Source organism: Protopterus annectens, chromosome 7.part0 (genome assembly GCF_019279795.1).
Source record: "Protopterus annectens isolate FY-2018-M chromosome 7.part0, PAN1.0, whole genome shotgun sequence".
NCBI classification, from domain to species: domain Eukaryota; kingdom Metazoa; phylum Chordata; order Ceratodontiformes; family Protopteridae; genus Protopterus; species Protopterus annectens.
This window is the reverse complement of record NC_056739.1, coordinates 758550435-758563873: the sequence shown is the minus strand read 5'-3', so window position 1 is coordinate 758563873 and position 13439 is coordinate 758550435. Positions and strand designations below refer to the sequence as shown.

General features: G+C 40.8%; 1 protein-coding gene across 5 annotated transcripts in view; it reads right to left on the bottom strand.

Moving 5' to 3' along the window:
• Positions 1 to 630: 630 nt before the first annotated feature.
• Positions 631 to 13439, bottom strand: part of KCNAB3 (potassium voltage-gated channel subfamily A regulatory beta subunit 3) — a 1202467-nt gene continuing 1189658 nt past the window's right edge. For all 5 annotated transcript variants that reach the window (XM_044077289.1, XM_044077288.1, XM_044077291.1 and 2 more), the window contains one exon: positions 631 to 1727. In XM_044077289.1, the coding sequence (XP_043933224.1) occupies positions 1638 to 1727 (90 nt within the window). In that variant the 3' untranslated portion in view covers positions 631 to 1637. The remainder of the gene's footprint in view (positions 1728 to 13439) is intronic.

Sequence of the window (13439 nt, the reverse complement as noted above, 5' to 3'; positions counted from 1 at the left end):
ATGAGCAGTATTTGACAGCTATAGCTATGTAAAGTGTACTACAAAAGGCTGGGCCACAAAGTAGTTAAGAAGTTGCTGAAGACCTTTGTCTTAATCCTATCAACTCTGACCTGTGGACTGTGACCCTTATAAAGTCACTTCCTAGATCGCTCCTGCAAAAATAGACAGCATGATCCAGTGGGGCAACCTTGTTTCCAAAATGAAAATAAATAGAAATAGCCACCTCTACAGGTAATTGTCTTTGTACTATCTGCCATCTGTTTCCATAGCACACTTCTGAGTCTTTAGGCTGATAAGTCTGTAGTTGAGATCAAAAAGATAGTATTGCAGCACCATATGAAGTATAAGCAATCAGTTTAACTAGTTATACTACATCTTGGTTAGGGCTACACCTGGTGTTATTAAACAGTACTGAATTTTTTGTGATACTATATACTGTAGTCTGTAAATGTGAACATGCTCATTCTTTCATTCTTCTGAACTTTGATATATATTTCTTAGAATGTTACAGAGTTCACCATGCAAGGCAATAACTATAACAGGCAAAAATAGCTGCACAAAGTAAGCAAGCACAGATGGACAGAAAATACTTTTTGCAAACTGCAAGATATACAACTCTGTATGCATTCATTTATTTAGTTATGTTGTGCATTTATTTCCAGAAAGAAAAGAACAATCTCCAGTAATGGTACAAACTCTTATGCAACCTTTATAAAGCCTAGACTGTATGATTAATGGTAAAAGAGGCCATCCTGCCTTACAGTGAAGTAACATACACCTGGGTGTTTAGCACAGCATTCTCACTGACAAACAAAGGCTTGTGACATTATTGCAAACATCCAAATCAAATGAACACCCTTTCTCCTGTGTGTCTATAAAAATCCACCTTGAAATCTACATCCACAGTACCAGTGTTACAGCTGTCTGACTGTGATTGTGGAATCAGCTAATGCCAAAGGCAGAAGGCAGGAGAAAGCAAGACTAAAAGCCAAAGAACCATGCCAAACATATCTGGTTCTAGAATGCTGAACTAAAAGACTAGATTGTGCCTTGCAGCTTTCTGGGCCATTGTTAGCTTTGAAGACTCTCCTGATTTTTCAGTGCATGCACACACATAATTTCAGTAGGAAAAGTCAGGAAAAACTCAGAAAGGCTGCCTGTCAGCAGCCAAGCAAAAAAGATTATACAGTATTACATTGGAGAGACTGGTGACCAAAGAAACATTGCCTGAGTTCTGGTTTACTGCTTGTACTGCCTAGGATGCACATTTATGTGGAAGAAATCTAGTCACTGAAAATGCACCATCAGCCAACGTGTGACACAGTGTTGGCTCTCTGACACCAGTGAAACTACCTCCAAGACAGATTACTGGTGGAATGGCTTTAGAGGGAATGTCTTTGGAATTTTAAGATGCACCACTGTTTGGAAATAGAGATACAAGACTTCTGTATGCTGCTATACATTTTCTATAACAGAATAACCTTGAATAAACTTCCAGTCTCCATGGTTACATGAAAATCTTCTTTCAAAATGTTTTGCAAGAAAATATAATGAAGTTCAGAATTCCCAAGATAGTTTCAGCAGAAAGATTTCCACCTGCCAATGAAATCCAGTTTCATCATGAGCTAGGTGCCATTTCATGAACGAGACTCCTTCTTTGTGTGTGGCTTATTACCTAAGATGCCATCAATTTCACTGATTGTCTGTGGTGTCAACTGTGGCAGCACCTGTGTAGGAAAATGAAATATTTAGTGAGTTTTACAACACATTGCAACCATGGAAGTGAGTGGCAAGGGTAACTACTGAACTGAAATCTTCTTAACAGAGAAACAGAAGATAAATGAGGTACTCACCATAACAGTGGATCTTCAATAGTGTCATCATACAGAGCTCATTCCACTACAACCATCCTACCTAGTAAAATATTTCCCAGCAGTCTTTTCGGGTGCCACCTTACCAGCATTATCAGGCCACTTGTGTCAGTGTATAAAATAGACATTTGGTAAGCATTCTCCAGTTTTCCCCAGTATTAGCCATCCCCTTCTTTAGCTCCCAGACAAGACCATATCCTCATGATTAGGGATGTGATGTAAGTCTTGAGAGACTGTGACTAAACCACTGGATAAGTAAAACTTCCATAAAGTCAGGTTGGCAGAAAATCATATGGATTTGCTAAAAGAGAAACCCTCAAAATTTCATCCTTATGGTGAGTACATTCCATCATTTAAATTTCTTACTTCTTGGTATCTCTTTACACAGATCAGTACATTAGGACAAAGCCACAACCTGTCACAGGTGGCTACTAAGCAAAGGGGAGATCACTGTAGCCTAGTCACTATGATTCTCATTGTTGCTACTCTTATCAATAATGGTTTCTGGAGCAAGACCAGAAAATAGCCAGCACCTTTCGTTCACAGGCTTATGCATACTGGTGAAAACCATTGCTGTCACCATAATGCCTTTTTAGGCAAAGTTAAATTAATGAACATTCCAACATAGCAGATGTATTGATATTAAAGCAGGATGAATTTAAGTTGGCTTTGCTCAAAGTCAGAAGCCTAAACAACAAGCTGCCTGTCCTTGAGTTACTCCTACATTTGGAAGGCATCCATATAGGTGTAATCACTGAAATCTGGTTAAAATGTCCAGAAAGCACTCCATACATACCTGGGTTTAACACCTACCATGCCTTCAGAATGAACTGCAACTGTGGTGGCGTATTCATATTTGCCAGAGGCCATATCACCTTTAGACAGATTACAAACTAAACTTCAAAGAAAACAAACTAAGCAAAAAGACAAAAGATGGCACAAATGAAAAACCACCACTTTTAATGTGAGCGCTTTCGTACAAAACAGTGACATGTACTTCTTCAGACACAGAGATCCCTATACAATTCCCTTAAATACTAAAGTTAATTGTAAAATTGAAATCAATCAACTTTTTCTAAAAACTTTTAAAGCAGTATACATCCATTTACAAATGAGACTATATGAATACACCAGACGGATTCCCACAGACCCAATAATAGAACCTACTGAACTCCAAATTACACTAAACAAACATCTATCTCTTACTATGGAAGTCCATGTCAGGTTCCTAACAACATGGATGAACTCCCCATAAATAAGAACTTGATCTTTCTGAGAGGCTTTAACTATCCATCAGCTGACTGGAGTACCTACACCTTCAAAGTAAGATAGGCACAGAGGATTTTAGAACTTGTAAATAAAAAATGGACCCAATTATTACTAGCTAAATGGGAGGACAAAATATTCTTGACCTGTTACTTATAAATATAGTGTTATGATACAACTAATAATTTCCTCTCTGTTTAAGTTAGACCATAAGCTAGTGATCTTTACTTCAAACTACCCCAGTTTTATCAAAATTCAGAGAATTCAAGCATACAAATCTCTTCAAATTCAAAGATAAAGTCAAAGGATAGATTTGCAAATAGTTTATACCCACATAAATAAATATACAGAATTCCAAAGACACACAGCAAATCCCAGTTGAATGTGGGGTAAACCAGCAACTAATAAAATCCAAACCACCACTGTTTGTCCACAGCAAGATGAATCAGTGCACTAGCAAGTAACAAATGAAGCTTATTCAGAGCTTTTTTGAAAAATACAGACTTTGTCAGAATGAATCCTGTTGTAAAAGATCCATTTTTAAATACTGTTCTCATGTGATCTTAATTCAAGTCACCTGATGTAAAATAGTCATTCTTAGAGAGACAGTCGAACAATTGAGTAAAACCTACTTCAACGTGTAAAATTATGTTTAAAATTCCATATTATAAACATTCCCTAGTACTAATAAAAAAGAAAAACAATTGTTTCCAGGTTTCTGATGATTTTTATATTTTTAATTACAGTATTTTTTCAGGTGCATGACACCTTCATAAAACTGATCACCAACGCGTTTACCTTTGTTCCATCTATGAATACTAACTTGGTGGATATCATATTGGAACTAAAACTTATTTTGTTTGGTTTGTGATAAAATTAAATTTAAGTTTATTTTTTCTAACAAACAAATTGCTTTCTTAGAAAGCATAGCTAAAAGACATTCCAATTTTACCCCCCCTGCATCCCTCTTTGGCTTATTTTGACCCCCAAATCAGGAAAAACATTAGGGACTTGACTAAGAATTAAACAAAAAAAGAGTATTAGATCTACTAAAGCAGCCTATAAACTCAGGCTGGCATCTGAAGCAAAGAACAGTTAGAAAACCTTATTTAGTTATGTTACAAAACTAAGAAACAACAATGAACATTGCACAGAATTCATACTAAGTAGCAAAATCTACTCTGACCCAGTGGATATTGCCAGTTTTATAGCAAATAAATTTACTGCAAATTTTACTCCTGAGATAATTATCCGGAGCTCTGAAATTTCCTGTATCTCTCACACCCCCAGCATCACTAAAGAACATATACCAAATGTGCCGTCCAAGACTAAGAACATTTCCTCCATGGGACTAGATAACACAGGACCACTGTCCAGCCTTACATCATCCATCACCAACCTACTAACACTAGGCATCCAAACACAGTACACAAACTGCCTCATATTTACTGAAGAAAATTTACAATTTTCTCAAACTGCTTCTACATGTCAAAGGTAAAGATACCTATTAATTCAGGATGCTAGCTTCTCATCTGACTCAATGCCGCACCCACAAGGTTGTTAGTACCCACACTCACCCTTCATAACTATGCCACTTACCAGATAATAAGCAATCTTATGCTGACGTTTTCAATAAATCTATCATCAACTCTCTTTTAAACTCTAGGATCCAATAAGAGGGTCTTTTACTTATTAAGATGTCATGCCAAGACCATGGTCTGAGGCTAAATGCAAAAACATGCAACACTGCATTCTTCAGTAAATATCAGCACCCTTGTACTTATCACAGAGAGGATACCCCCCTCAAAACTGATTAAGTATTCAGGGAGATGGGCACCTTCCTAGAACAAAAGCTCTCCTATGACCTCCATTTTTCTACTATCATTAGGAAATCCTTCAGTGTAGCCAAGCTGATTACCAAATGTATAGCTCCAAGATCCAGGGATGTTATCATTCTGCTATACATCTCCTTTACTGGGCCAATAATTAAATATGATGCTACCTTCAGTATGCTTCTGTTCAAACAAATGATCTATCTCAAAAGACCACAGGGCATCTTGATCTTGATATCCTATCCAGAATGCCTTAATGCTCTAGGCCTATTCTCATTCTGATACAGACTCCTGTGGGATGACCTCTGATTATCTAGCAAGTGACTTTGTACTGTGTTACCTTCTATACATTCACAAAACACATAAAGCCACAAACATCCATAAAGATAATCTGCTGTAGAGGTAGATTCCTCTGCCATGGAATTGCCCACCTCTGGAACAGGCTCCCTAGCCATGTTAAACAAAGAATCTTCCTAACCCCTTTGAACACTGCCTGGATGGGATATTGCAAATACATCCTACAACTAACTTACAAGTCCTTATGGAAAGGGGTAAAATTTTGTAACTGCTTAGTAATAACTTATGAGCCTAAGAACCTGTGAATCTAGGAATCTGGCATTACTTCAAACAGATAAAAAATGAAATAATTAGATTTTGTTTTAAATTAATGCAGCTGTAAATTTCACCTTTCTTCTGTTCCAGATAATCAGGAAAGCTCTAGTCATGTCCAAATGAGTAGTATAGGGTTTCCTCATGCATATCCAATTGTTCATTGGATTCCCAGAGCACTTCCTAACTAAGGGTCTGAATCAGCCTCCTATATAAGACAGCAGTGTAGATGTGGCATAATTGACAAAACATCCAGTTAGGATTTGTTTCAGAAACAACAGGTGCAACTTAAAATGGGTTATGTTACAAAAATTGATGTTTAGCTATTGGCAAAACATACTTTCCTCATGAAACTTGAAAAAACATCATTTATAGGGACCAGCGGTCTGAAGGCTACATGTTTTTGCTACTAGGGGAAATTTATACTTAGTCTGAACCAATGTCCACCTAATAATTCAGGGACCCAAAAACAAGAAACAAATACAGGAATGTTGCACCTATGAATGGAATTTCTAGAGTTTAAAAAACAGACAACAGAATATCTTTGTAATCATAGGTTCATAGGTAGGTACTAGGCTATCTGGGCATTTATAAGCCTAGCCAGAGTGTGTCGGCTTTCGCCATCCCATTGATTAATTAACTGATCCTCTGTCAAGCAGAGCCAATGAAGTGATCCCAAGGGTGTATTTTCTGTTACCCATCCATTCATCAAGGTTTCTCTTGAAGAATGTTAGTGAGGGGCTCTGCCTGATGTAATTTGGCAAAGCATGGGGAGTCTCTGTGACAGGAATCTATCCCTCCAGCATGTTCTATTTATTGTTGTGGCAAGGTTTAGCTCACTAGAGCGTGTGGTTCGCAGTGACTTGGATTTCTTTAGGTGGAGCATGTCCATCAATTCTGAGTTGGACATGGCTTTGTAAGTCAGGCAGAGATCACCTCTGAGTAAGCGATACGCCACTGGGTACAGCCGGAGTTTTTTCAGTCAGGCTGCATAGGACATATGTTTGAGACCAGTAATCCTCTTGGTGAGGTACTTTTGTGGTCTTTCCACCTGTTGGAAGTGTCTTGTGAGGTACATCCCAAATGGGGCATTGTACTCTATGATGGGTCTAATGAGTGATGAGTAGAGGGGCACTATAACCTCTTTATTTCTAGATGTGAACCCTTTAGTAATTAGATGGGCCACATAAAAGGATTTCTTAACTACTTTGGCAATATGATTGTCAAAGGAGAGATTACTATCTACCTGGGTCCCCAGATCTCTTATTACCTCTTCTGTATTAAGGGGGCTACCACCTATGTGGTAATTCGTGGGTATTTTGTTTTTCCCAAATGGGATGACTATGCATTTTTTGGCATTTAGCTTGAGGCCATGACTTTGACACCAGGTATCCATCTCAGTAAGGCCCTTTTGGAGGATGTCCGTGTCAGCTGGAGAGTCAATTATGGCTCCAAGTTTGCAGTCATCGGCGAACTTGGTAAGCCATAGTCCTCCTGTGTTTGCCTGTACTTCTGAGAAATATATGCCGAACAGTAGGGGTCCCAGGACCAGGCCTTGCGGAACACCACTTGCGATTGGTTTAGTGTTGGACCTGGAGCCCACTATTCTTACCGTGTGAGTTCTGTCTGTAAGCCAGTTGGCAACCCATCTCATGACGTAGGGGTTTTTTGAAAAGCTAAGCAAAGATGAAAAAGGTTTATTTGTATCCTTTTCTTTAGTCCTGTCATTGTTTGTCTTAGTAAATGTAATCTAAACAAGGGAATAGCTGAAAGCAGCTTATACATATGTAACCAATACGGTTTACTATTGAATTGTCGACCCTGACATGTGCGACTTGACGTGAACGAACCCGGAAATGCGATCATCACTACACCGACTCCCAGATGTGTGAATGGCAAAACCTCGCCCCTGTTCAACCCATGGTAGCATGGGTGTGGAGGTGTTGCGCGGCCGGTAATGTTGAAAGCCGAATGGGTTTCGATAGCGAACAGTATTCGTAGTTTCGGTTCGCTAGTGAACACCATTCGCAGTTTCGGTTTGCGCAATCACGTCGGTGGGGTGGCCGTTCGAACGAAGTGCGTTCGGCTATTTAATAGTAAACCAACCAATACATATGTAAACATGTATTATATTTATTACACAGTTTTATCATATACAAATAATTAATTACAATAGAAGGGAGAAATTAAAGGATGATGGGATGGCAGTGAAGGGGAGTCTATCAGGGAAAGCTGGATGGTGAGCGGTTTAACACATTGTTCAGTATTAGGCCTGGTGTTCCATAATCTGACTGGGTTAGATATACTGGGGTAGTGCGAACAGAGTCAGCTTTTTTCACAGATGTTACCAATATAAAGGCCACAACAGTAAATGGATGTGAAACTCTTGGGAAAGGCACTTGGAGAAATTAACAAAATAGGCAGAGTGATAACTTTTAAGGTGTAATACAGGAAAATGAAAGGTAACGTATATAAGATTTAGTAACACAGAGGCAAAGCATATATAATATGTAATGGGTCATCAAGGGCAGTGTAAAAAGAATAAAACCAAATAAAATATGATGCTCAGCTGTATCCTGTGCTTAATACATTCCAGAGACAATGAGTCTACTGGGTACTAGTCAGACCCAGTCTGGAATATGGTGTACAGCTGTGGAACCTGTACAATGGAAGTTACCTAGCATTACTAAAGAAGGTGCAAAGAAAACCAAGAAGAAAATGGAAGATGTGAAGACTGGATTAATAAGGGATGCTAAGTGTACTAGGACTTTATACACTGGAAGCATAGGCTGAGGATTGGCACATGATCTGAGGTTCTTTATACACTGCAGGTATGAAAAGATAAGGGTCACACAATCTGGGTGTTTCTATCCAGTGAAAGCATGAAAAGATAAGGCCCTCTCCCGTTTGTCATCCATCCACCTTTCTCAAGTAAATGCGAACACCAAAGGGCTCTCTGGCTGACTAAGTTTGCAGATGACAACAAGCTAGGAGTAGTTATTGAATCCCCACATGATTTAGCCATCCTGCAGGAAGGGTTGTCTCAAATAAATAAATGGGGCCAAGCTCATGAATTGAAACTAAATGCCAAAAAATGCAGTACTGTATCCTATGGGAGGAGGAAGTCATCTTCCCCAGGGAAATACCATACTGACAATATGCCCTTAAGAGTTCATCTAGTTGTTCAGGATTTGGGAAATCATGTGGACAGTGGCCTAACTTTTGACTAACATGTGTCTATTGCTGTAAGAAGGTCTTTCTATACTGCACAGATTGTAAACAAAGGGATTGCGTCTACATCCAGGGAAGTTATTGTTCGTGTCCTCCTTACTCAGATCTCATTAGGCCAATTGTTGTACTTAATGCCTTTTAGCATGTATCTGTCCTGACACGTGCAAAAGCCAGGACACACAAATACCCACAGAGATACCTTAATAAAAGGATACAAGGTCTAAACAACATGTCATACATGGACCAACTCAAAGCACTGTCACTATACTCTGTATCCTACAGACTGCTATAAGGTGACCAGTGTCTGGCATGCAAGGCATCTTCTGGCCTATTACTGATGGATTTGATGCACATCTGCAAGTCAAATGGCATCAGAAAAATTCAGTCTGTATCTCGCAGAGGATACTGCTGCTGTGGAACAGACTCGCCACCCACATAAAACAAAGTTCATCCCTGTCTATTTTCAAGCACAATTTAGATCTATGGATTGGAAAAATAAAATTTACCCCAGGACTGCACACTGTACCACTAATGGACAATGGCAACTCCTAAATGCTTCACCGCATGCATGGATCCCCTCAAATTATCCACGGTATGATCCTAACTATTTTCATTAGAAGTAATATATAATTAGCAACTATGGAATGGGTAAGTCCAATCTATAAGCACAAAAAAGACAATTGGCTATGTTTAAAATGTCCTGAAAGGGGAGCTAACCTAGTACTTACCTATGAACCTATGAACCTCATATGGACCACTTGAAAATATACATTTTCTTTTATATGTATTATTTATTACAGCCTACAGACACAATATGTATTATTTTCTGCTCATAGTCAGCTGCATATGAATGTAAATGTTATTGCCTTTGCCTCATGCCTCAGACTGTAATATGAATCATTATATGTATGTATTACCTAATGTTTAAATGGAAACTGAAATGTATGCTATTGTTTTGTCTATGCCACATGACCCAGGAAGTGTCTGAAAATAGTCCTGCACTAGCCCAATCACCTAGTTAACAAACAAACAGTAAATAGGTTCATAGGTTCATAGGTTTATACTAGGCTATCTGCCCTAAGGCATTTATAAGCCTAGCCCAAAGTTTTGTGGGTTACGCCACCCCTTATATGAAAAAATACTGTGCCCATTAATGGTTTGTTGTGCCTCTGTCCAGCAGTGACACAGAGATGATTCCTGGGGTAAACCTACGATCTCCCATCCACATGTCAAGATTTCTCTTGAACAGAGCCAGCGAGGTGCTCTGCCTCACATGGACCGGGATTTTATTCCACAGCATAGGGAGTCTCTGAGTGATAAATCTATCCCTCCAGTACATCCTATTTATATCCGTGCTAAGGTTTAAGTTGCTTGCTCTAGTGGTTCTGGTGGATTTGGATTTTTTGAGGTGGAGCATGTCCATTAATTCCGGGTTGGACATGGCTTTGTATGTCAGGCACATGTCACCTCTGAGCAGACGGTATGCGACTGAATAGAGCTGGAGTTTCTTCAATTTGGCAGCATATGACAGATTTTGGAGTCCCTTTATCCTTTTGGTGAGGAACATTTGGGGTCTCTCAATTGCTGCAGATGTTGGGGCATTGTACTCGATCATTGGTCTGATAAGTGAAGAGTACAGGGGAACAATGACCTCACTAGATCTGGATGTGAATCCCTTCATGATCAGGTGGGCAATGTAGAAGGTCTTTCTAACCACTTTAGCAACGTGAGTGTCAAAAGGCAGGCCACTGTCAACCTGGGTCCCCAGGTCCCTGATAACCTCTTCTGTGCTTAGTGGATTGCCACCTATATGGTAGCTTGGGGTTACCTTGTTTTTCACGAAGGGTATGACTATACATTTTTTGGTGTTTAACTTCAGGCCATGGCTCTGGCACCAGCTATCAGTTTCCGTGAGTCCCCTCTGAAGGATATCCGTGTCCGATGCACTTTCCACTATGGTGCCCAGTTTGCAGTCATCTGCAAACTTTGTCAGCCAAAGTCCTCCCATGTTGGCCTGTACTTCTGAGAAGTAGATGCCGAACAATAGGGGGCCAAGGACCGAGCCCTGTGGGACACCACTTGTGACCGGCTTGGAGTCTGACATAGGGCCAGCAACTCTAACCCTGTGGGTTCTGTCCTTAAGCCAGTTTGCAACCCATCTTGTGACATATGGGTTTACATTTAAGCTGGTAAGTTTTTCTACAATACCCGAGTGGGGTATTGTGTCAAGCCTTTGCAAGGTCAAGGTAGGCTGTATGGACTGCCTTTCCCTCATCAATGGCCTTGGTGACTGTTTCGAAGAAGTCAACCAAGTTCAAAAGGCATGATCTGCCCTTGACAAAGCCAAACTGAGTCGGGTCCAATGTCTGCAAGTCCCCTTTATCTTTGTTTATGAGCTCCATTATGATCCTCTCCATAGCTTTGCAGACTAGACTTGTTAAGCTTATGGGGCGGTAATTACCAGGGTCCATAGAGGCACCACCTTTGTGGAGTGAGACCACAGTTGCCGTACGCCACTCCTTGGGCATGTATCCTGTGGTAAGGCTGAGATTAAACAACTGCCTTATGTGCGGGTTTAGTTCCTCATTGAGCTTGTGTAGCACACAGCCGGAGACACCATCCGGTCCCATTGATGCTGTGTTTTTAGCTTTAGAGAGAGCAGCTTTCACCTGCGCATTTGAGATGTCTGGGAAGCTACACTCCGCTGGGATAGTTATCTCTCCTTTAGGGGGGGAGAGGGGGGTGAAGTTTGCACTGAACCTGTCTGCCAGTATGTTGGCAATGTCTGAGGGTTCAGTGATTTTTGTATCATTTTGGACTAATTCTGAGCATATCTGGGAGTTTCCATCCAGGTTCCTAACATAGCTGAAAAAGGCCTTATGATTGTCTTTTGAATCCATGGCAATTTTTCTCTCAAAATTGGCCTTAGTTGATTTTATGAGTGCTCGTATTTTTTTACTAGTAATGATCAGGGGTGACTTCCCTTTTATGGATTTTGTTCTATCATGTAATAGCTTTCTCCTCTTATTGTAAAGTTTGTTAATGGCTGGGGTCCACCAGACTGGACGTTTGCCCTTGGTGGAAAGAGTCTTGGTTTTATTTGGGATTGCCTGACCCATGCAGTCCTGGAGGTGTTCATAGAAGGCATTTGTAAGGGCTTCCGCAGCTTGGGTTGTGGTTTCCACTGGCTCAGGGGCCTTGAAGGATACCACACCAGTCTTGAGTAGTGTGAAATTTGCTTTAGAGAAGTTCTTCACTGTGGTCTTTTTTGTTTGGGGTGGGGGCGGGATGTGGATTTCCAGTGAGATTAGTTTATGATCAGATCTCACCAATGAGGGATATACTTCTGGTGTGGAGCATTTTGTCCCCATGTTTGTGATAATGAGATCTAGTATATTTTCTCCTCTGGGAACAGTGACTAGTTGTTCCATGGCATTTGAATTTATGAACTCCAGGAACCGTTGGGCTAGAAAGTTAGGGCTTGAGTAATGTTTCCAGTCTATATTCGGGTAGTTGAAGTTACCCAATATGATGGTGTTTGGAGATACATTTATACCCTCCAGTGTCTTCAGGAAGGCTGTGTGGGATTCCTGAGTTTGAGAGGGTGGCCTGTAGCATGCTACAAATTGTAGAGCAGTTTTGCCTATGGTTAGTTGCACCTGGATGGTTTCCGAAGCTTCGTGCGTTGCCACCAACCTGGAGGTGTGGGTATCCTTTATGAATATGGATACACCCCCTCTTTTTGTGGTGTGGTCTGGGTTTTGGGGCCGGAACGCATGATATGAGGTAAAACCTGATAGTGCTGGGGTGCTCTCAGGAGCCTTGAACCAGGTTTCAGTTACAGCACAGACATCGATGTTCTCCATACTGAGAAGGGCCTCGAGTGCGTGCATTTTGAGATTTAGACTTCTGGCATTGAGCAGCATTACCCTCAGTTTCTTCCCATTTTTGTTTTCTAGGGTGGTAGGTTTAGAATTTGAGCCTTGCCTAAAAAAGGCACTATGGGGGTGGCAAGAGCCTTAGCCAATATCTGGAATCCCAGGGGTGACAGGTGCAAGCCGTCCCTTGCGAAGCAGCATGGCTTGTCAAGCATGTCATCCCAGGCAGACAGACACTGGATCCCCTTTGAATGACACCAGAAATTAAGCCAATTGTTAAAGCTGATCATCTTGTCTCTATATTGTGGCATCATTCTTGGTGAAGGAAGGATACTGGTCAGGGTCATACCTGCCTGGGCTACATAACCAGAGAGCTCCTCTATGTCTCTTTTCATGTAGTCCAGGGAGGTACGTCTCAGGTCGTTCACACCAGCATGGACAATGACTGTGTCATATTTGTACTTGCCGTGGAGTGACCAGAGTGCTTGTGTTATGTGGCAGATTCTAGCGCCCGATAGGCAGCTTACTGTGACCCTCTCCTTATTCAGCCTGGTGAGTGGGATGTCAGTGTGTCTGACTATGGAGTCACCTATGACAAGTATGTTTGGTGTTGCATTTGGCCTTAAGGGCTGTGACTGCTTTGCACACTGATTTTGTGGTTTGTGTGTTGCTTGTGGGGTGTCTTGAGGTAGCAGTTGCTTGGGTGTCTGCTTTGGAGGCCTCTGCTGTTTAGGTAAATTTTTACTCAGAGC